This window comes from Chiroxiphia lanceolata, chromosome 3, assembly GCF_009829145.1.
Source record: "Chiroxiphia lanceolata isolate bChiLan1 chromosome 3, bChiLan1.pri, whole genome shotgun sequence".
Taxonomy (NCBI): Eukaryota; Metazoa; Chordata; class Aves; order Passeriformes; family Pipridae; genus Chiroxiphia; species Chiroxiphia lanceolata.
This window is the reverse complement of record NC_045639.1, coordinates 49,441,053-49,465,859: the sequence shown is the minus strand read 5'-3', so window position 1 is coordinate 49,465,859 and position 24,807 is coordinate 49,441,053. Positions and strand designations below refer to the sequence as shown.

The following is a 24,807-nucleotide window of genomic DNA, read 5'->3' as shown; positions in this document are numbered from 1 at the left end:
GAAAGGTTAGTTACTAAAAAGGAAATCTAATGAGTGGAAAAGAGCAGATTGTGCACTAAAACGGGTCAGTAGGAGGAATATATGAATAGTCTGCAAAAGCTTCTCAAGGAGTACCTGACTGATAAGCAACAAGACAAAAGAGTTGGTTGCCCTCAAGAAGAGTCCTGGCTGATCATGTGAACGGTTTGTTATTCTGCTGTATCCACACAATTGGATGAATAGAGAAACAAGTTCAGTACTTCAAGGATCCTGCTATTCATACTGTATTTGCAAGGTGTAGCAGGCATTGGTCTAAGTGTGCAAGTGAATCAGAACTGTGCATGTTTGTATTGGATCTGGCTGGGGTTGAGCTAACTTTCATCAGATCAGCCCATATGGTGCTGTGTTCTAGATCTGTGATCAAAGCACTATTGATAACACACCAATATGTCAGCTATTGCTGAGCAGAGCTCACATAGTGTTAAATCTTCTCTTTCTCACTCCACTACCCCAGAGAGTATGTTGGGAGTGGGCAAGAGGTTCAGTCCCAATTCTATCCCCCATCCCACCGTGGGGAGTGAGCAGGTGGCTGGGTTGGGGCTTAGCTGCCAGACAGTGTCAGCCCACTACAACATAATAACACAATCAAAATCACAAGCCTGTAAGAGAAGTTTCCAAGTACTTAGAAGTAAATAGCATGTCACTATGTATGAAAATAAGCAAGGTAATGAATATACAACGCAATGAATACACAATGGTTTGCCATTTTAAAAGTTAAATATAAACAGCACCATGAGTAGCTAAATATATTTTTAGAAATAGCTCATATTTATCACAAAGAAGAAAAATTCCCCTGAAGTCCTCACACACAATAGGTAGAGTGAAAGCTTGCAGCAGGGAAATAAGCACTTTTATCATGCTGGGAATGAAATACTTCTCAAGTCACTTACAAGGGAAAAAAAAAAAGAAAAAAGTGTTGCTGCATTAAGTAAAGTCACTGTTACAAAATTCCCAAGAACAAATCAGGAACTTATTACAACTACTGCCTCTGGAGTCTGACTTTGAACCAAGAACTAGTTTCAGACGTTATTTTATGCACAATGGTTCTACTGTCCTGTGCCACTCTGCAGACCATGTGTCTCATAAAGCCTGTAAGATCTTTCTCTTTTGGCTACAATCTCACAACAAAAATGCATTGTAATTCAGTAGTATTTCAAATTGCAGGTTTTTTTTTTCTTGCAGTCTAATAATCTTAAATTTGCTTTGTTATTCTTACTCTTTTCCAAAAGTCTTTTCTGGTTCAAACTTAAAATAAAAGAGTTCTCTGACCATCATACTTTAGCCCTGAATTACTAATCTTTGCAAATAACCTCTTCACAGGACACTAACTGTCTTTCAGAAAAGAGCATAAACTGTACTTTAAGTGGCAGAACAAAGATCTAACTATCATGTCATTTTTCATATGGGAACTCTGCCCAATGGTTTGTAATGCTCTTTCACTCATTTTGCACAATTTCTAGAATATATCACTTGGATCCTTCTGCTTCACCATTGTTTTCTTTTCCACATGACATGCTTGAGTACTAGTTAGTCATGTTCCTTATACTCATGTGAAACATATTTCCTATTCCACTCCTACTACCACTACTTTCCTGCAATACATTTTAAAATGTACTGTTGTTTAACTAATTTAGTGGTATATGAGGTAGGAATTCAAATAAACGTATTTGCTGATGACAAACAACAATGCTGGTTTGCTATAATTTAAAATTATTTAAATCACCAATTTTAATCAGGATTCAAAACAAGAAGCAGGAAACCAATTTATAGTAAGTTTCATTCTTGTTATACATTTTTACTTTGTAGTTATTTCCCCAAAGAAAGATATTCTTATTGATTCTCACCTACTGATTTGCAACTACAAATTATTCCAGTTAATAAATGTTTTTTGCTGCCACACGTATGCAAATATAAGCAATGACAAAAGCAAATCAGTTTAATGTACATTTGTGAAGATATGCTACATTTTATGTGAGTAAACACAACATGTCTTTGTTTACTGATCAGTTGGCCAATTAGTATTAAATTGTGGTTTATTTAAATTTTTTGGCGGGGGTTTTAAACATAATAAATATAAATGCACAAACCAAGAATTTACTTGATTTTTATGCTATTATGAATGTATCAATGCAATAATTTAATTTATAAAGATATATTTCCTGGACAAAGAAAGAAAAAATTAAACATTTACCACATGGAGTGAATCCTAATGAAAGTTCTGCCCCCCTACCCTTCAACAAAGGACCTTTTTGCTTTTTTCAATTGCAATTCACTGTATAAAGCAGATATCGAACAAATAAATTTTTAAAGAGGAAGTTTTTGTAAAAAATACAGAAAAACTATAAGACAGTTTACCACTAGAACAAAGTACTGCAATCACAGAATCACAGAGTCACAGATCTACAAGGATCATCGAGTCCAACTCTTAAGTGAATGACCTCTATGGTGATTGTACTCATTATTGGCATTATTAGCACCATGTTCTAATACTATCAATAATATTCTAAATATGTTATAGATTTCAATCAGTTTGAATGACTTCAGTCTGTAATGTGAGCTATAAAGAACTACAATTAAAAAAAAAGTACATATAACCTCCCCCCAGTAAAGCTTAAAACCAAATTAAAGCAAAGCTTTTGTTTTACATGTATCTCCTATCTGTATTTTTAGCTTCAAAACAATAGGACTTACTTTCAGGTAAAGCATCAAGGCTTTGGGATTTTGCCATTTCTGAAGACTGAGGTGCTACCTTGCTTTTTTCTTTTTCTCCTCTGCTTTTTCTCTTTCCTACTTTTTTCTGCTCTGTTTTTTCTATTAAGCAAAATAAAGATTAAATATTTTTCTTTTTCAGCTATAACTTTCAGTCATAAAATCTCATATGTGTAAATGCTTTGATAATATTTTAGGCAAATTTTAAAAAAAATCAACCACAAACTCTTCTAAGTCTTAGGAGTTGAGATACTATAATGAACTAATGTAATTTAATTTAAAAAAATAAAAAATGTAAAATCCAGATCAACTGAGAAGGAGCCAGGAAGGCTTTGTTCCCATCTTTCAGTTAGTGCACAACTTTTATATCCTTACTACAGTGTTAGAAATTCTGAATTTCTGGAACTGTGCCACTCATTTTCTTCATGTTCTTGCTCTCACACATCAGTAATTTCCAAAAAAAAGGAACATAGATGAGGCATACATTCCCAATGGATATGGAAGAAGAAAGTCTCCCACAGTTTTCTTTATTTCAAGTCTCAAAATTTAGACTATAAGAAAATACTTTCTAATGAAAAAAAAATAAATCATAGCATTTTAGAATGATTTGGGTTGGAACGGACCTTAAAGATCATCTAGTTCCAAGATGATCCATGGGCAGGGACACCTTCCACTAGACCAGGCTGCTCAAAGTCCCACCCAACCTGGACTGGAACACTTCCAGGAATGGGGCATCCACAACTTCCCTGGGCAACCTGTTCCAGTGCCTCACCAGCCTCACAGTAAAAAATTTCTTTCCAATATTCAATCTAAACCTGCCCTCTTTCCTTCTAAAGCCATTTCTCCTTGTCCTATCACTATATGCCCTTGTAAAAAGTTCCTCTCCAACTCTCTTGCAAGCCCCCTTCAGGTACTGGAGGGCTGCTGTAAAGTCTCCCCGGAGCCCTCTCTTCTCCAGGCTGAACAACCCCCACTCCCTCAGCCTGCCTTCATAGAAAAGGCTCTCTAGCCCTCTGATCATCTTTACTGACCCTCCTCTGGACTCATTCCAACAGGTCCACATCTTTCTTGTCTGGGAATCCCAGAACTGGATGCAGTACTCCAGGTGGAGTGCCCTCTCACAAGGGCAGAGTAGAGGGCAAGGATCACCTTTCTTGACCTGCTGGTCACACTGCTTTTGACTCAGTCCAGGATGTGGTTGGCTTTCTGGGATGCAAATACACACTGTTGGCTCATGTCCAGCCTCTCATCAACCAGATTTCTCAGTTTTTCTACCAGTCTGTACTCATGTCTGGGATTGTCCCAATCCAGGTATGGCTCCTTGCACTTGAGACTTTTTGTTCAGGTCCCTCTGGATGGTATCCTTTTCATTGTGTCAACACAGCTTCACAGAATCACAGAATGGTTCAAGTTGGAAGGGACCACAGTGGGTCATCTGGTCCAACCTCCCTGTTCAAACAGGGTCATCCCGGAGCACATTGTGCAGGATTGCATCCAAATGGTTCTTGAATATCTCCAGTTTAAAGCTATTCCCAGAGAGGGAGACTCCAGAATCTGTTCCAGAGTGCAATCACTTGCACAGTAAAGAAGTTCTTCCTCATGTTCAGGTGGAACTTCCTGTGCATCAGCTTCTGCCCGTTGCCTCTTGTCCTATTGCTTGGCACCACCAAGAAGAGCCTGGCTCCATCCTCTTGGCACTCCCCCTTTAGATATTGTACACACGTTGATCAGGCCCCCTCTTAGTTGTCCATTCTCGAGGCTGAACAGGCCCAGCTCTCTCAGCCTTTCCTCATAAAAGGGATGTTCCAGTTCCCTAATCATACTCGTTACCCTCTGCTGGACCTGTTCCAGCAGCTCCGAGTCTCTCTGAACTGAGGAGCCCAGAACTGGACACAGCACTCCAGATGTACCTCACTAGGACTGAGTAAAGGGGCAGGATCACCTCCCTCGACATGCTGGCAATGCTTTTTCTAATGTATCCCAGGATTCTGTTGGCCTTCTTGGCCCCCAGGGCACACTGTTGGCTCGGGGACAGCTTGTGGTCCACCAGGACCCACAGGTCCTTATCTCTCATGGTGACATGGATGGCTTTATGTCATCCAAACAATCCCAAACATTAATAGAGCATCTGAACAAAGCTTTTAGCCTTGGAGTTGGAGATTACAGTATCATAACATAATAGTTCCATGATTCTAGTCATTTCAGTTACTAATAGAATTTTTAAGTGTAAGAATTTTAGGCAGGATTAAATTTACGAAGTTATCTGGAAAAAAAAATCACAGTATCCTGTTGGATGAATGACAGTGATGTTTCCAACAGCAGTATCCCTGGGAATGTCCATTCCAAACTCTGAAATATCTACCACATCGATAGTGGGGCAAAATGATCTCCTAAGAAGAGAGGATACAACCACAGCCGAGAAACTTCTAACATTTTTATAACACATTTGACATTAGGACAAAGCATTTGGGATTCGAAGTGAGGAATTCAGGGATTTTTCTAAAAAATTAGGAAGAAATAGAAATTTTAGTGTATGATTTGTACCTTCCAAAGGCATGAGAATTGTAAAATTGAATGTATGCCTTCAAGTTAAAAACAGCAAATAGGAAAACTCAGTCTCAAATATAAACATTGAAGAATAATATACTGGAACAAATAAGTTTCTAAATCTAAGTTTTTTCATTTACATGTAAATAGGTTAGCAGCTCTTGAAGAAAATTATTACCTATACCTAATAGCATAAAGAGAAAAGTTGCTATAAATAAAAATGCAGGTAGATATTAGAACATACTTGTCAGAACTCTGTAAGTAATCACACTTTGCAACATCCATTATGAAATGTATAATTTACTGATGATCAGAGCAGTGTTGCCTTTGGAGAAACTGTAACTTCTCTGATAGTTATCTGTCTGCAAGGAACCAGTCTTTAGAGAAATAAATGGCTGAAAAAATCTCTGCCATAAAGTGAAGCTATTTTCGTAAAATAAAAGAGTAGTGCTGCTTCTAATGAGATCTACAGCTAAAACAAAAGTAATTTGAATTTACATCATTGCGACATGTTCAGTGAAAACAATAAACCCACAGAGTTGCGTGTGGCAATATATCCAAGACATACAAATTCAAAGCCAGAGATTATGCTAATCTTATTTATGCTTGGTCTAAAATATCACATTACCTAAAATTACAGACCTTTGTCAATGTTATCAGATGTCTCTGCTTTCTCAGGTGATTCTGACTGCTTATTCACAGGTGAAACTTCATTTTTTAACTCTGAGTCTTTGGTCTCTTCAGGTTTTGTATCTGACTCAGTAGTATCAAGTTCTGGAGTCTTTTCATCAGGCAACTTGAATTCTGGCACAATCTCTTTCAAAAAGTCCCAAACTTTGTCCAAGTATTCAGACCTTTAAAAGAAAATATGCATGTATATGTCAATGATAAAGAAATTTGCAATAAGAAAAGAAAATGTGATTTTCATTTAGGCAGGCACTAAACCACAACTGACAGTTCAACTCCTCAAAAAGCTACTGGGTTATTTTAGCAGATAGAACACACTTGCACGATCCTCTGTATCAGCCAATTTGTTGAGACAGATTACGGACAGACTCATAAAAAAAGAGATGGTGGTTAGAAACATATGTAAATAAAGCATCTTTTCTCAAGCTTTTTAGAGGATAAAAGTTGTGGCAGAGAAACTTGCAGACCACTTTACAACTACTTTGTATAATAATTTGATTCCATCTCTGTATATTAAAAAGCTTCTCAAAGGCACTTTCAAACTGGGCTTTCCTAACAGTCCATCACAGACAGTGCCATGCCTCCTCCACCAATTCTAACAAATACAACAGCTTTTTGATATGACACGTCAGTAGCAGTCATATTGGTTCTTCACAGAAACTCAGTGATTCCAAAAATAACCTCAAACAGAGTCATGAATAAGTTTCACACAAGCTAACTGAATGCAACCTTTTTTTAAAATAAAATAATTGATTGTACAATGGGTTAAAGTCATCAGCAAAGTGTGGTATTCACATTTTCTTATTCCAGAATATAATGTATTTGAAGGAAATGAACTAAAATTTAGGTTACTTAGATTTTTAAGTGCATGGGCTACATACACACTACTGTAAGACACAAATATATCTAAAACCTAAATTGCAAGCATAGTTTGGGACATAAAAATTACTGGAAAAGGGAATAAAATATTCTTTGACTGAATTTATTTAATTCTGAAATATGGCTATAAAAAAAACAATTATATATTTATTCTCAAGCACTGGAATAAAAAACAATACACTTGCTAAAATTGATGGTGAAGGACTTTTAGGGCTCAGCTTTATTTTTCATAATGTCTTATAAAATTAAATATTAAACAATTAATGCGTAAATTGTTTAATAGAGGAACTTACTGAAGAGGAATAACTTCTGGGATCCATCCAGTCAGTGTATGCAGAACTGTAAATTCCTCCAGTTCTCTATTTCCAGTTTCATGTATACTATAAGACAAAAGCAGACATCTTACAGAATTATAATGAAACCAACTACAGTAGTCTGCAGTCTACATTGCTTTATATAGGAATAAGACCATACACAGAATGGCTTGATGAAAAAACAAGTCATTACTTGCAATTTTAGGAGTTTACCAAACCATTGCTGACTAACAGCCTACAAAGTCAATATCTTTGCATCAGGTCCATTATTTTGGCGTTCCCTCTGGTACAGTGGCATTTTTCCAAAATTGTTAGCCAGCACACTGTCTATTTGCACACAGTAAAACCTCTTTTTGCAGAGTTGGAGACGTGTTTGAAATCCCTCATGCTAGAAGGGAGTTATGATTCTACAACTTCCATTTCCTAATCAGCCTCTCTAACTATCAGGCTATTCTGCACAAGTTGGCTCCATTTCCACTCTACAACTCTCCACCCCACTCCACTCTCCTACTGTCTGGAGAGATTTCCTGAGAGGTTCAAGGCTGAAGATGCTAGCACTTGTAAGACTAACCCTTGTGCTCTGGAAAATTGAAGTATTAGAACCACATTACTGGAGAATTTCATCCTAACAGGCAGCTCCCAGCAACTCCCTAGCCTGTGTAGATATACTTCAGCTGACTCTTCTGACAAACATAACTTGATATGACCAGAATGGGGAAGCCTGACTACCCAGATCAGTGTTTTGAATTATTTTCTCAAGCTTAGTCATTTAAACTCTTGGTGATCATTGCTCATCTCATAGGAACCTGTGGCCATAATTGTCAATCACTGCATAATAGGCCATCCTCCCCTTTTCAGGTCAGTTCTGGGGAAGTGGATCACAGTACAGCCCACAACAGCAGAACTGTAGCAAAAGCACCAAAAGTAGCTTACAATACTTTATTTTCAATACTAGTTGAGTCAATACTGGTTAAGGCTGACAATTACAACTTCATTAACACTTCATAGACATTTCCATTTTGTAGAAAACCACATGTGAAGACTTTAGGAATAATGTCAGCTTTTGGAAGTGTCTAATTGTCATTACAAAATTTTTAGCGAAATATATTTCCCATGTAAACTGAAAGAACTTTTTGCAAATTCCATGTGACTTCACAAAACAAACCGAAATTGAGATGACTAAACATACCTAGTGTTTGCTACCTTAATGAGAGCTTTGGACAGCAACATTGGCCAAAGTTCATTTTGACAGGCTGTAGCTGGTAATAACAAATTCTCCTCTTCACTGAAAGGCATAGTGTCATCCACAATGATCTTTCTCCAGCACCCCTATGATGGGGGAGGGTGGTGGGGGAAGAAGAAAAAACAGTCTGAGGGCTGGAAAATGAACATGCATGTAAGAGAACTTTTAACGCTTTCTCAAGAACCCAATTATACATTACAGATGGTTTTAAAAGGAGTTCTCACATAATATATGAGGAGCATGGAAACAGTATTCATAGCATTTCATTATTGCTCTGATTTATTTATTTCAGAGATTAATCTAATTGCAGCTATTTCCAAACATATTTCATCTCATATGTGTAGTCCATTATGTGCATGCATTCATTGCTTTTTCTTCATCTGCCATAACAGATGATTGAGAAACAGTAATTATTAAAAAAGGGCTTAACTAAGATACCAGCTTAGTAAATGCCTCTTTAAGGTCTCAATCTGGAAAATACTTGTGATAAAAGCAGTCCCCCTTGCTTCCCAGAAACTACCTAGGGATGTTGGCTGCAGTGGTTAGTGTTCTGGAAAGCATTAATATAGTATCTTATGAAACACCATATGAAACAACACAAAATGATCTAATGTAAAAAAAAAAATCTATACTTCCAGGATAAGAAACTAACAGTAAGACAAAGTATTGATATCTCCAATACCAGATACTTTGTTAGTAAACTGAGCTAGTATTCAACAAAATAATCTTGTTTACCATTCTCCAAAAAAAAGTCTCTGTCCTAGTGGTGAAGACATAATAGGAGAATTAATGGGGCAATAGCAAGTACTTCTGCAAACTCATCCACAAAATGACGAAGAATGACCAAATCACTAACTGTTCACCTTGTGTTATCAGAGGGCAAAACTAGCACTCTCTGCTTGTAACTCAACTACAGATTCAAAGTGAAATGACATCTGATTATGAGTTCTGTAGTTCTCAGAAGAAAACAAATTTAGGCCACAGGGCAAAGATAACCAAAAAGCATAGAAGAGGTTAATGTTTTTTAGGAGAAGTGCTACTTTGTGACAACCAAAACAAAATACTTAAGATTTCCCAAGTTTGAAAAGGACTAGTAAGTGAAATGATCACATATTCATCTACTCTTTCAGTAATTGCTGAAGTTTAATACGGACTGCAGTACAAGTTGATAAGTCAAGGAAAAGACATCAGAGAAATAAAAAAAAAAAAGTATGTGGGGCAAGTCTATGGATAGAAAAAGGTGAGGAAAGGGTAACTACAGAAAAAAATTCAATTCAGGAATGCAAAGTGAAAGTAGGATGTGGGGTAGAATTCACATATGGTGTAAATTGTATGAAACACTATTATCCACAGATTGATCTCAAAGACTACAATCCCTCAGGACTCAACACAGCATTTTGGTGAAACCAGTTCATTACTCTTCCACCTTTGTCTCAGTTTTAATTTAATTTGCCACTTGCTCCTGTAAATCTGTTTCTTCTCTATCTCTACTGATATATGTCTTTCCTCATTTGCACATTTTCTTTTATCTTCCAACATTTGACCCTGTTTTTTCCTGCTTTTCTTTCTGTGAAATACAGCTGTACAACCAGAGGAAAAGAAATTGAATAAACACAGAGGCCCAAACTGAAACAAGCACAAAAGTGACAAAGAAAATAAAACACCCTGGTAACTCTTGTACATGCTTTAAATGGCAGTCTTTTATCCTATGAATACACAACATCTGCAGCATTAAATTCACACACAAGATAATGTCTTCTTCTGAGGAACATGAACAACAGAATTTATGCCCTCTCAAACTCAGGCAACTCTCACTCCCTATGTGAATGTAAGTTATTCCATATGTGGAGGCAGTAGTAAGGGATTAAAGAACAAAGATCAATTTTACAAAACCATTGTGCTGTCTACTCTCTTATATGGACCTGAATCATGGATCATTTACCGCCACCACCTGCGTCTCCTAGAACGCTTCCATCAACGCTGTCTCCGCACAATCCTAAACATCCACTGGTCAGATTATGTGACCAATACATCTGTTCTAGAACAAGCAGCAGTCACAAGTGTTGAGGTCATGTTGCTGAGAACACAGCTGCATTGGGCAGGGCACGTCTCAAGGATGAAGGACCACCACCTCCCTAAGATCTTGCTTTATGGTGAACTTGCCACCGGTTGCTGCAAGAGAGGAGCCCCGAAGAAAAGATACAAGGACTCCCTGAAACAACATCTCAGCCTTGGCCAGATTGATCAACATAACTGGTCTACTCTGGCCTCCAATTGGGAGGTCTGGAGACACACCATCTATAACGCTGCTGATGATTTTGAGAACGCACGCAGGATCACCCTTGAGGAGAAAAGACAACACAGAAAGAATTGTGCCTTGCAGAATATACCACCTAAGGAGTCTTTCTGCTGTGCCTTTTGCAACTAGACGTGCCTATCTCATATTGACCTTTTTAGCCACCAACGCGCTTGCAACAAACGTGGGTAGAGTCCTTCCCAAATCTTCGTTCGCAAAGCCCAGCCATGAGTAAGGGATGACGAAAGCACAGGTATGTAAATCAGGTAAGTGCTTCCCCTTACAGGGAAGGTCACTTCCAACTTTCTGTTTCAAATTGACTGTGTAAAAAAATATTTTCAAGTTTGGGCAAATGGAATTTTAATAGGGTCAGTTATAGGTTTTAGTGTTTTGTCACATATTCTGTTTGCAAAAGACAAATGTAACCAGAATAACCCTAGCAACATAGACAAGTTTGTGTCAGTGATTATTTCTTTATTAAAATGAGGTTAAATATAAAATTAAGTGTTCCCTATTGACTGAAAAATGTGTTTAAATGTTTCTGTCTGTTATCTTTAGAAACTCATGGGATGTTTCAGTTTTACCAGTACATCTTCAGTAAATAGTCCTCACACTGGAAGTCTTTAATCACTTTAAATACACTTGGATACAAATAGCTCTGTAATGTCAACCGAGTTACTTAAACAATAAGAAGCATTCTTAATCCTAACATAACAAAGGTGTGGACCACGTCTGATTCTACCAAACATTTGCATCAAAGCTACAAAACTACAAAAATAGAATATTGTCTTTTCAATAATAACTCTCTTTTATCAAGTTCTAAGTTGTACAAAAAAACACATGAACTATAAGATTGTATTTTTATTAACAAGCATCAACAGTGTCAACACTTCTACAAATCTATATCTTTTCAATTATAAAATACATGTACACTAACCATTAAAATTTGCTATGCTAGCTGCATCATATTTATATATTGTTGGAGGAAACTACTCACCATCCAGTAAAGTTTCAATACATATTTTCCGAATTTATTGTACAGTGGCATGTGTTCCTTCGTAGGTTTACATAAAGCATAAATATGTTCCCATGGTTTCCAAAAAAGTATGGGTATTTCACTAGTTAAGGACTTTTCATTATATATCCTCCAGACAGCATAAATCTCACTTACAATCCACCTCATCAGCTAAAACCGGAGGAAAATAGAAATTTTTTTCAAGTAACATCTTTTTGAAAAAAAAAAGCCAAGTTATATTATAATGATCAAAGATTAAAACAGATTGTGTTGTAAATAAAGAAGTGACATAAAAGCATAGATATGGTTTAATGGAAAAACTAATTTCACTGGTACAACTTCTCTTAAAAGCATTACAATATCTATGTACAATAACACAAACTTCATGAAACTAAGCAAAGATACAATATAAATTATGTTGTTCATTTAACAAAGACAAGCAAGGAAATACAATTTTATGTTACAGGACTTGTGAACTGTCACTTGTTTTACTGCTTATTACAAGACAGCTACTAAAAATCAGTATTGGCTTTAATACTCATTATTTATACTCGTTAAAAAAATCCTAAATTATTAAAAGTATTTAATAATTTTTAAAACTTAAAATAGAACCTTTAACTAATCATGCTTTAGTGCATGTGTTTTTATAACATGCAGATTTCTGATTTATACCATACTTTCACAAGTTTTATCAGACTTTTACAGTGATTTATATAAACTAGAGTGAAAATACAATTTTACAACAAGAAACTTGCCCTAAAATTAATTAGTATTTCTGTGGACCTCAAAACTTATACCACCAGTTTTCTGATGGTTTCCTCTCATATATCTCTGATGCTGAATTTTGCATTTTCATTGAAGCATTGAATGAAATAGAAATTATGAAGTAATATTACATTCAGTAAGGCACTCAGATGCCTTGGCACTACCTGTTTTATATTTTCCCACGATCTGCAGAAATTCATTTATTCACCTCTGAAGAGACTGGTTGGGTGACAGACAGTTGCACATACATTCAGGCACACTAAGACTTCAGGAAAGTTTGAATGAAAAATATAAATCCTTCCTAATCCAGTCTATATTTGCTCTTATCTTTAGACAGTACTATCCAGTAGTAATTATAGCAGCTCATATACTATATATATTTAACCAAAAAAAAAAGTTTGGAAAATCTCGATTTATCATTGATTTAATTTTTCAAATTCTAAAGAAGGTAAACACTAATTATAAAAATCTAGATTATTTCTTGTCATTTTATTCCCATCATTCTTTTTCCACTTAAAAAATTGTCACAACTTATTTCTTCATGGTAGAAATTTGGAGTGAAATTCAAAAAGTTAAAGAGAGATAAAGAAGAATGAATTAATTTTTTTTTTGAGAGGGACATTAACGTATTTCTGCCTACCTCACTACAAAATATATGCTCATTTGCTGAAACAAGGTCAAACGAAGTTTCATTTTGGACAACAACAGGAACCTAGGAGAAAGTAAATTAGTTAAGTCCATAGATAAATTACCTGGAAAAAATTAAATTAACATTAACATTTAACTGTAATGACATGCAAATATTAGACATTTGGCAAATATTCATTAGAGATTTGCAAACTAGAAATTTCTTAAAATGCAGATGTTCCAAATTTTTAAAAAATAAGAATTATTTTTACCAGGATATTTAAAGAGCATCAAATGAAATAATCACATAAACAAATTTATATTCCTTCATTTTATTAAGCATATTTGCAGTTTTGCATTTAAACCACGAGCATAGCATTGACTCAAAGTCATCCACCAGGATTCAAATGGAATTATTTTCTCATGGTCAGTTAGATAGTGGTATTGTCAGTATATAAATGGTGACTTTGACTGTATTACATAGTTTTGATGACTATTACCTGTTTATACAACACATTTCCTTTAGGGAGGCAGTTCAGAAATAAGGTACTGGGATTGTAGTTTATTGAACTAAATGTATCTGTGCCTCTCATCATATACTAGTGATCATTGCTTGATTCTTTGCTTACTGCACTAAACAGGCTTGTTTACACTTTCTTTTATAGTTACTAATAGATTAGGTAGCAACATGTATCATTCTTAATAGTCTTTCATTACTTGACATTTACATTAATTTTTAACAATAATATAAAATTTCTAGTAATCATTGCTTCTCGATTCAAAACACACATTGGACTAAAAGAAGCATCAAAATTTTAATCAGGTCTTAAAGAAAACAAATGCTTTCTTCATAGTGCTCTAAAGATAAAAGCTACTTTTAATATAGATACATATTTCCATGGCTTTCTGGGCTGCCAGCTCTCTTGCCCTCATCTTTCAGATAACTCCACTCAGTTTACACATTTTGGCAGCATTTCCTATCCAATCTTTTGGTCTTGTCAATTACTTCTCTGATCTCCCCCTCCTCCTTCCTCCATTAAAAATTAAACTCGGACCTCTTTAGTGCCTATTTAATAAAAAATGGAACTGACAAGCTGACAAAAGGAAAACTGACAAGCCTGAAAAAGCTGGAAGGATGGTCCAAGTGCTTTAACACTTCAGTGTTTCTTCTGAAGCAAAACACTTTAAGACTTAATATGACTAACAGCATTAGAGGATACTAAACTTTGAAATGGTAGGCTGCTTATTTTCTTTGCAAATAATTTTAAAAATATATTGAATAAAAGCTATGCATAATTTTAAAATGTTATGGTTACCTTCCAGACAAGTACTGTCAAAGACATAGACATGTAATGTGTATAGCCCAGAGAGATACAACAGCTGAAGGCAAAAAAAAATATACTATCGTTCTGGTAAAGTTAGTTGATGTTTTCATGATAAATATTTAGTTCAGATACCTGCTCAAGGGCAGCCTTAGTTAGAATAAACAGACATTTTTCTGCCATGAAGTTGATTTTTAAGTGAGAATAAAAGAACACAAAGAAAAATAGAAAGGCCAGTTGTGTTTTAAATGAACATGGAGTTAAAAAGCGAAGCAGATGTGGGAGGATACACTGCCATGATGTTTTGTACCAGGAAGTGCTGGTTTGTGGTGATCTTATCCCCCTAAGAAAGGCACTCAGATTCTTTATAGTATCACTGAAAATGCTATTATTAGAGCTAACTATAATGAAAGGGGTTAGTATATGTAACATTATGTCCTTTTAGATACTGGGAAGCCCAAGTTGTGTGGCATCAAGTAGGTCTTGTGATCCACCTGTGAAGCATTCCGTGCAGATCCAATCCATAGAAAGGATATTCTAACAGGATATTCTGACAAGAAAACAACTCTGTTCATCATTTCTCCTGTAAAATTGAAAGTATGTTGACATAAGAAGGTGTTGCTGTGGTTACATAAAGGGAAGGAGATGCAGGTGGTATAATTGCCAGTTTCAAGCAGGCGCTACCTGCAGGCTCCTCCATTACCATGAGCTGTCTGAGCTTTTTCAGTGCCCAGGACTTACAGCCAGCAAGCACCACACCAGCCTCAGGGCCAAGCTGTGTGTACAGGACAGGTTAGCTGTTACATGGATCACTGACTCCTTGCTGTACAGTAGTCTCCTGGACAGGATGACCCTGTGTGGTCAAGTGGGTTTTACCTGTTGAACTAATTTCCTCTACTAATTTCCCTTTACTTTTGACAAGCTAGGTGAGCAGCATTTTTTCATCATGACCTTGCTTGTTTCTTACCTGTTTTGTTATAAACTCTTGTGGACGTTTCCATGAATGTACTTTTAAGGATGCTGGCAACTTTATTTTCCCTTCAGGATCATCAAAGAACTGCTACATAAAATATGCATGCACAAAAATGGAACATTTTTTTATTAATTACAGTATTGTATCTTCCACGAGATTTAAAATAATATATTGCTCACACGATAATTTACTTAGGGAGTAAAATAGCATAAAAAGGAACTAAAGTATCTACAACCAAAGTACAAGAGCCCAAAGCCCAAAATAAAGATTTAGCACAAAAGCCACTTATATTGTCCTGAAAAGTTTATGTGGCCTGCACTATCTAAATAGGTCTATATGAACTGATTTTTTTCTTTTCCACCTTTCAGAAAGCTCTCCAAAAAAAAGTTTAAGCTTTTGTTAGGTACTCTTCTACCAAGTTGTTCCTACGTACTTTTTCTAACTCACGTATTTTTATAGCTTTTTTAACTGAATATTGAAAGTAAATATCTAAAGTGGTATTTAGACACAAAGCATGTTCCCTGCATTTAACATTGCTATAGAAATCAAAGAGAATTATAATTATACAGCATAATGAATTAGCCCATTAAAGAGAGAGTCCCATATAATTTTCAAACCTGCATTTCTAAAGTGATACTCATCCCCTGTGTGCACAGAACGTATCATGATATATGATATTTGTTTACTTAATAACACAATGTAGGATGAAGAGATGCCTCTGATTCAGGTCATGTTGACTGAGAAACTAATCAATTACATAGTTAATGCCTTTTATTTAAGTACTCACTGACCAAAGGAAGGCAAAAGAAAATACACTACAAAAGTGTAAAAACCAGACACAAACCAAAGACTCCCAAATAATACTTTCCCCACATTTTTTTTTGTAAGCTCCTTCAACATAACAGTCTGCAACAAGCTATTTCAAGTATCTGAAGGAAAAAAGATAAGTTGGGGGGAAAATGAATCTTTCAGGACTACTTTTCTTTTTTTACGGAAAAAAGAAAAGTTTTTTTAAGAAAAGTTTAAAGAAAGCTTTGTAGCCTGGACCACGAAGAATCATGTTAAAAGAGTTTATTCTGCTTTCAGAGACATCCAACCCTGACTTCATGAAACATGAGCTAAACAGGAAAGTTTAGCTCTTAAACACTAGATAAACCAGAGAAAGGAGGCAGATGGAATGACCCAACACTACACAAAGAAATACTAAAAAAAAATCTGGAAAGATGTACCCTTCTTTAGCTTACTAGTGCAAAGATACTCTGAAGAAAAATATTGTAGGTTCAGCTAAACTTGGCTGACAAAATCAAATTTAACTTATCTTTTATTTAACGTGGCTATAAGAGACAACTGCCAGGTATCAGGAGTTCATGCTCTAAGGACAGGAGTCTCAATCACAAGTTTTACAGGAAGGACATGGAAGAAACAGACACAAGAGAAACAGATAAGGTCAAATGCACAGTATCTGCAGTCCACTGTACCGCTCTAAGAGAGGCTATTGTGTAGGGGTCCTTGGTAAAAGAGATTTAGTGTTACAAGGATAGAGATCACTTCCAATTGATTCCTTTTCCCACACAAGAAAATAGGACTGCTCATATTCCTGTTCTAAGTGTACTCAAAGGTACTGGATGCCATCACTAATTCTAACTGAAATAGCCTATAAGATATTGAATTCTGGCTATCTGCTTGAATCAAAAGAGGCCACATTACAAAATTCTTTAGTTCTGTAAATTCATCTGCTGTGGCCAATATATTTTATAATTTCTTTAAACATGTAAAAAGAACAATGTTCCATATAGCTTGTAACTGAAGAACTAATGAATCCAGTAAACCACTCAGAATGCCTCTTGTGTTTTCAGATTTTAAAGTTTATCTATTATAATAATGTCTGGCAGACCTAACAAATTAGTGCTAGATAAATGTTAAGAGTACAGCCCAAAGACACAAAATGGGGTAATGGAACAGAAGAAAGATACAAAGGGAAATTATTTACTTGACATGTTAATGGTAGTATTCAGTAGAGAACTTATACCTTCTCTGAAAACAATACTTTGGCCCCATAGGAGTATAATATATTAAGGCTCAGGATAAGAAAAAAATAATCTACAAATGCATATGCCAACATATACATAGTACACAGAATACATACAGAAGAAACATATGGACAATGCAGAATTGGCACATAAAATAGATGATTAAGCATAGCACTTAATGGATTTAAATATCACTTTAAAACGCTAAGTTTAAGAAATTCTTTCAGAAATAAATTTACTACTACTCTGTATAAAAGACACATTCTGCAATGATAACTGGTTTGAAGGAGTAAAAATTCCGTATGAGACTTATAATTCATTCCAAAGTCGGAAAAGTGAGGAACTTTTCTGCATCTGGCAGGCACTTACTTTCTGCAAAATAACAATATCCCTCAAATCATTTTCTGAACATTAGAACTGCAGACAGCATTTCACCGGTCTAGAAACTGAGGTGTGCAAAAATATACGGATGAGTGGTGCATCGTACCTTTTGAGTTCACAGAAACTGCACTGCCCTGAGAAGGGATTTCTCCAACATACTACAACAGTTCAGCTCTTCCCACATCCCCAGTTTTAATTATATTATGAAACAGATTTTGGGGATGAATTTTTTTAAACCATTATTGTGCACACATTAATGCACACACTGTGTGCATTAATGTAAACAATTCACTTCAAAAGTAATAAATAAATGATGCACAATACTTCTAGTTTATTACTGCAGTTTAATAGGGAACTACTTACACACATTGAAAAGATATCATATGATTTATCAGTAACACATTATTTTGAAGTAAATACAAGTACAAAAAATGAAGGGAAATAGTATGTGTCACACAACTTACTGAAATTTGACCTTTTCCAGCTTTTTCTTTTCCAGGTTTCCCAGGATCCCATTTTTCTGCATTGATATCTGCATCATTCCATTCTGGCCAAATAGGAAATGTCCACTTCTCACTTGAAGTACCTACCTGGGAAGATGCAGGTGCCCTGGGAAACACATAGTGGCATGAATAAAAATGAATAATATATTAGACAACAGTAGCAGGAGATTTTTACCATATATTCTTTTTTTAATGTACTGTAATAGAAATTTTAGTGTTTGTAACTACAGTAACTTTTTGTCACTAAGATAAGCAAGCCTATAGAAGTGCTAGATGGTGTTATTAGGTATAAACTAATGAAATATTTAAATGCATTTATATGAGGAATCCTGCTGAGGTAAATGGGATAGCTGAAGCACAAAACCACAATCTGAGGACAGTTTCCACCCTCTTCCTTTTCCTCTGCTTCAAGACACATTGTTATCTTTCCCCTCCTGTGCCAGTCCTAGCATTCATGATCCAGTTCAACTCACTTCCCCAATATGAAGGTTTTCTTTCTTTTTTTCTGACTTATTTCTTTAACCAACAAAAAGGAGCTTGCCATGGGTAAAACTCATCTTGGGGAAAAAGACTCACGTCTAGGAATCTGTGAGCTGCTAGACCAGCCAGTTCTGTCTCCAGATAGTTTCATTCTCACATTCTCAGGGCCTCTTGTGCTCCCAGCACTCTCACTACCTTCTTCTTGGGTTTCAGAACTCTGGCAAACAGTTTGCTGAGACTGCAGGCATTTTCACAAGACTAAGACACAATGCATTCATAGCCACCAACTAGCACTAGTAGTACCTTCTGCGTGTCATTCTTTCAGTGCATACAGTGGACTGAAATCTGAATTAGCTAGAATGAGAATACATCAGCTCCTTCCTCCTTAACTACCAAATCTAGAGGCAAAGAAAGTACACGCAGGTCACAATTATATTTTCCCAAACCCATTGAAAATAAACAGTAGATGTTGCTCACTCAAAAGAACAAAAGGAAGAAGCTGAAGGGACTCAAGAAGAAACATGCCACCAAGAACTGAGCAAAAGGGTTTAAACAAATCTTATTACAGAAGAAAAACTTACAGACTTTGACTCGCTAGAAAAATAGACTAAGGTCAGAATTTCCTCTTTGATACTCAGCAGTAAGCTGCAGCATTAAGAATATACTTACATGGTAACATGATATTTCTATTACATGATACACATCAGTCATAAAAAGCTAAAGAAGCTGTCATTTTCTCTTTCCTCATACCACACACAAACACCTTCCTCATACCAAACACAAGCACCTTCCTTTTTTTATTCTTTTTTTTTTTTTTTTTTTTAATGAGGAACAGCAGAATTACTACAAATATGTCCAGGAGATCAGGAAGATAACAGTGTTTTGGGCTACAGCTGAAGAGCTAACTTTACAAATTGGTGCCAAAAAATATTTCTAATAAAAATTAAAGCTTAATTTCTTTAGGAACTTATATCTTCAAGAGATTTCAAAGGGAAATCTTCCAATTTTGGATTTTTTTGATATTTGAGAACAGAGGGTTTTTTACCTCCTGGACATATATTGCATATCATATCATGTGGATATTTACACCTGTGGATGTGCAAACCACCAGTGATAGCATATAAAACCATACACACAATTTAAATTTTTGAATTATTGCTTTCTCTTGAGATTTTGGTGACTTCATAGAAAAAACTGAAATCTGGTTATGATTTACAGTATCAATCTGATTGCAAAAGCATTTTACATTTCAGATAAAATGAACACAGTGTCATATGCTCTTTTTCAGTTGTTGTACACAATACTCAATTATTGCTCCTATATAAGTGCAACAAGATTTATGACTATATTCTAAAGCCAAACACAGACTACATAAATGGTCTGACTAGGGAAAATGGTGTGTAGCAAGTGACAGCTGAAAATACTATTAAGCCCAATCTCCCAGAAGGTGGAAGCAGGGACAAGTCACTTGGGGGAACAGACATTGCTCAAGTGTAGCGCAATGAAACTACAAAAGCAAAAGCTCAGCTGGAGTAGAAATCATCAAAGGATGTTAAGAGAAAGGGGAAAAGCTTCTGTAAAGTATACTGGCAGCAAAAGGAAGACTAAGTAAGGAAAGTGCATGTCTGCTGCTCAGTGGGGTGGGGAACTTAATGACAAAGAACATGGGAAAGGCCAAGATACTCAATGCCTTTTTCTGTCTTGGGTTTTGTTTGCAAATTTGGCTCTCAGGCCTCCCAGTCCAAGATTCTACTTAGAGAGTCTGAGGGAGCAAAGCATTATCTACAGCAGAGGAAGGCAGCTAGATAGCATTTAATACAACTGGACACACACAGCTCCATGATGCCAGTTGGGATGTGAGCAAAGGTACTGAGAGAGCTGACTGGAGTCACTACAAGGTTCCTGTCAATCATATTCAAAATACCATGGCAACTGAGAAAAGTTCTGATGACTAGAAAAAGGCAAATATTACGCTCATCTTAAAATCTGGGATTTGGATCTTCAGAATTAAAGTGCTTGGAAACTATTTAAACTCAAATGGACAAGGACCTAAGAAACCTGATGTAAGCTGACCCTGCTTGAGCAGGGAGTTTGAAACTAGATGGCTCCCAGATGCACCATTCAATGAACATTTTCTGTGATTTCATAATAGTTTTGTTGTTACCAATAGTAAGGACAAAGAAATGGGTAAAAATAAAGATTTCTCACTGTCTAGACATTAGCCACATTCATCCACACTACCAGTAATTCTTAATGGAAGACAGTTGTGAAAATTCAATACCATCTGTGCCTTCTGTTGTGTAAAAAATTCCCAAACATAGCTTCTATCTCTCTAACTGGAAGGAATATGTATTCTACAAAGTGATACCTCACTTTACTTTTTCATCTTTGTCACTTCAGTAATCTATAAATTGACTCTCTATTGCCTTTGATCTTTCATTAATAGTACAATTTTTTCTCCAGCGTTTTCTTGAAGACTCAAATGATGCTTCATTCTATATTCAATATTTAACAAGCAATTGAAAACCCTGAAGTATTTATCAGTTTCTTTGGATTACTAGGAATGTTTTTATCAGTTCTAGTTTTTTCAAAGAATCTGTTGCATCTGCACTAGCCTCATGCATAAAGAACAATAAAAACCAAAATTCTAGCTGTACCAACAGCTTCAACACTTGTGATACTTTGAAACCTGACCCCTTTTAACGCTGGTTTAAATACAACTCCTGACAGCTTCTTACATGTGCAAAAAACCGATAATTTAGAATTCTCATTTTTTGCAGTTTTTTCCTACTTCAGATGAAATACGAATGGCGTATGCCGTGATTTGAAATATTCAAGGACAACTAATTTTTTTTAATCTTTTTTTTCTACCTCTAAGTCAGCATTTTCTCTTTTAAATATTTATAGAGAAGCATGGAATTTTCACTTATAATAATAATAAAGATGCTCCGAAGCCATTCCCCAAAAAAATGAAATCATAATCGCAATAATTCATAGAATCATATAATCATAGGATGATTTGGGTTGGAAGGGGCCTTAAAGATCATCTAGTTCCAACCCCCCTGCCATGGGCAGGGACACCTTCCACTAGATCATGTTACTCGGAGACCCTCCTCATTTCTTGCTATAAGATTTCTGACTGCTTTGGGACAATAATGGAATAATAAAAAAGTGTATTTTTAAAAAGCAACAATGAGATATGGAAAGACACTCCTAACTTAGTTCCACACACAAAATTACTTTTCACTACACTTTGACGTAACAGAATACCCTCAACACTAACAGTGTGGAAGACATGGAAACAATGCAATCTATGACTGAGATGTCTAAACTAAGCTGGGGAAGCCCAATGCTACAGCATCTCTAAAAGGATAATTCAATAAACTTTTGGAAAAATTTATAAATAACTTCAATTTAATTGGTCTCCAAGTATAAATAACAAATGAAAAAAGACAGTTGAATTTATTAAAATACTGTATTTGGAGTAAGGCTATTAAGAAGTTCCTTTATTACAAGAACTGAATAATATAACTCAAATCTTCATTTGCGAAGCCCAGACATGATGACACTATAACTCACTGAGAATTCTTTGAAACAAACTATATGACACAAGGCCAATGGAAATTGCTGGTATTTTATACTCAGGCTGCATGGCTTCATTGTGTAAGAGTAGTTTCTAAACTAACTTATGGGTACACTTCTTTTTAATCCTGTGCTAAACCCTAAAGGAGAAAAAGGAAGAATAAATTGCCAAATGAGAGAAACACTATGAAGTTGGCACTAATTCACCTCTGACCCTTTAAGCAGCTTCTCCAAGAATACTGGTATAATTGATATAGTGCTAACAGGGGAAATGGGGGATGGCAGGATAGAGAAACACAACAGGGAAAAAACTGCAGACAGATTGCAACCTAAATTTTTCAGAGACTTCAGATTCAACAGAGAGACAGGAAACAAGCCCACAAGGAAGTGTGCTCTCTCAAGTTAAACCACATAGTCATTTATTTAGCCTGAGGACATACACACTACCCCACTCTGTAAGCAAGATCTTGTCAACATGGTCAATGGAGTCTAAGGAGCAGTCTTCCTAAAACAGTTAAATCTATCTGTAAATTATCTATGATCATTCCTTACTGAGGGAACACAGCAAGACTGAAGGAAGTCTTCTCAAGAGAATTACAGAAGTATTGGTATTTAGTTTCAGAACAGCATGGCTACTCCACCTTCCTTTCCCAGTACTCATGTCACTCTGGATCACCAGACAATAATAATTTTGTGACACTATACAGGTTTTTTTAGAATTCAGAAAGACAGCATGAGGCAGTAAAAAAAAAAAAGCGTCCCTTTCCTTGGATTGTTTGAACAGTCAGAAGAAATGATTTCTGGTCTCAGCAGAGGCCTTTATATTAGGAAAAAGGGCAGAGAACAAACAGACGGTTCAAGGTTCTCTCCAAATATCCCCTGTAGAGAAATTATATAAGTTTTTCCTTAATCTCTTCAGAACTCAAAGACAAAAGGCTCCTTTAAAGACCTTATTTATAGTAGAAGTTCTTTTAAACTCCAATCGCTGAAATGATTTATAAAAAGTAGCATCTGAATATCTTATAAACCCACAGCAGAAATAATGGTAACACTAAAGTTCATAAGAATCTGGAAAGGATACGAAAAAGTTTGGTCAAGTATCACTAACTCTGTGGCAAAAAGATTTGCTCTTTTTTCTTCATACCTTGTGCCATTCTTCAGAAGAGGAATGAACGCAATGAGTCACAACCACATAATCTAATAAGCAGCTAAGGCAATATAGGTTTTTCTTTATTATTAGAATAGTCAGTAGAAATTACAAAATAAAACTAAAATATGAATGCGTTGTTTACAGTGACTTACCATTAATCTTATTTTGGACACTGGAGTCAAAACTTAAAGGATTCTCTGCAGAATTAAAATACACTAATCTAAATGCTCAGAGCCCTCACATCTGGGCAGTCTCAAGCCATGAATGCAATTTAGGTATGATGAGCAGAACAAATAATTGTAAAGCATTTATGTTGCAATGATAGTTGCTTGCAAAGCCTATGACGATGGGTATTGTCATTTCACTTTTGTGTACTGAGGTAGGATTTCTTCCTCACAATGCATGGAGTGCTTTCTGTGTGAAGTACAATCAAACTGTGGAAAATTAAAGTGATGATAGAAAGAAAAGATGAACACCAACTGACTAATCTTTATTATTAGGCATATTATTTTTAAAGGGGTTGGTAATTTAGATCACTAGTTTCAAGCGTAATATTCTCCTTTCTAAACATAGCTGACATCCTTGTAGATGTCAGATGAACTACTAATAGACCTCAGCAGTTTTTCAAGAATGAGCCTATTTCAAACACACACACATTTTCTCACAGAAATGGTCACCTAGCCTCACATTTAGCATTGCCAGCTAGAAGTCCATGTGTTCTTTTATGTGTCTTCATATTAATGAAAAGTAAGTTGTTCCCTCTTGGTTTGCTTTCCAGTTTCTAGCAGCAGAGAGGAAAATCTTGCATGCCAAATCCCTTGTGTAAACTGTACAAGGTGTAGTGGTGTGTCTTGGACATTACTTCAAAGAAAAACTGATAGAAAGTAGGGGTCTAGAAGCACTGTGCATTTTAAAACTTTTATTTTTCAGTTTGTTCTCAGCCCAATTGCATTTGTTGCCCTATAAATATTGCCTGATTTTTGGTCTTTACAATTTAGAATTCCAGCTAAAATTGAGTGCTCCAGGTGGGGCTGTTGTGAGCTGTTCCAAATCCTTTAACGTTAACTGGTTTCAAAAGGTGTTGATGACAGACCAAGTGAACAGACTACCACAGATAAGAAGGGGTCTGAGCTGCATCTTGCAGTCATAGATTTGAAAGCAAGTAACAGCTACATCCAATTTGCAGACCAAATCAATGGTCTGCATTTGATCAATGCACTGTTCTTCCAACTAGCAGAAAATGACTATGGGTTATGTAGTTCTCA

General features: G+C 35.8%; 1 protein-coding gene across 1 annotated transcript in view; it reads right to left on the bottom strand.

Annotated features, from left to right (window-relative positions):
• The window catches only part of ADGB (androglobin), a 114,213-nt gene that overhangs the window by 78,357 nt on the left and 11,049 nt on the right, over window positions 1-24,807 (bottom strand). The window contains 8 exon segments of the mRNA XM_032683883.1: window positions 2,731-2,850; window positions 5,938-6,149; window positions 7,155-7,241; window positions 8,365-8,504; window positions 11,712-11,900; window positions 13,135-13,206; window positions 15,411-15,503; window positions 18,292-18,436. Of these exon segments, the coding sequence (XP_032539774.1) occupies window positions 2,731-2,850; window positions 5,938-6,149; window positions 7,155-7,241; window positions 8,365-8,504; window positions 11,712-11,900; window positions 13,135-13,206; window positions 15,411-15,503; window positions 18,292-18,436 (1,058 nt within the window).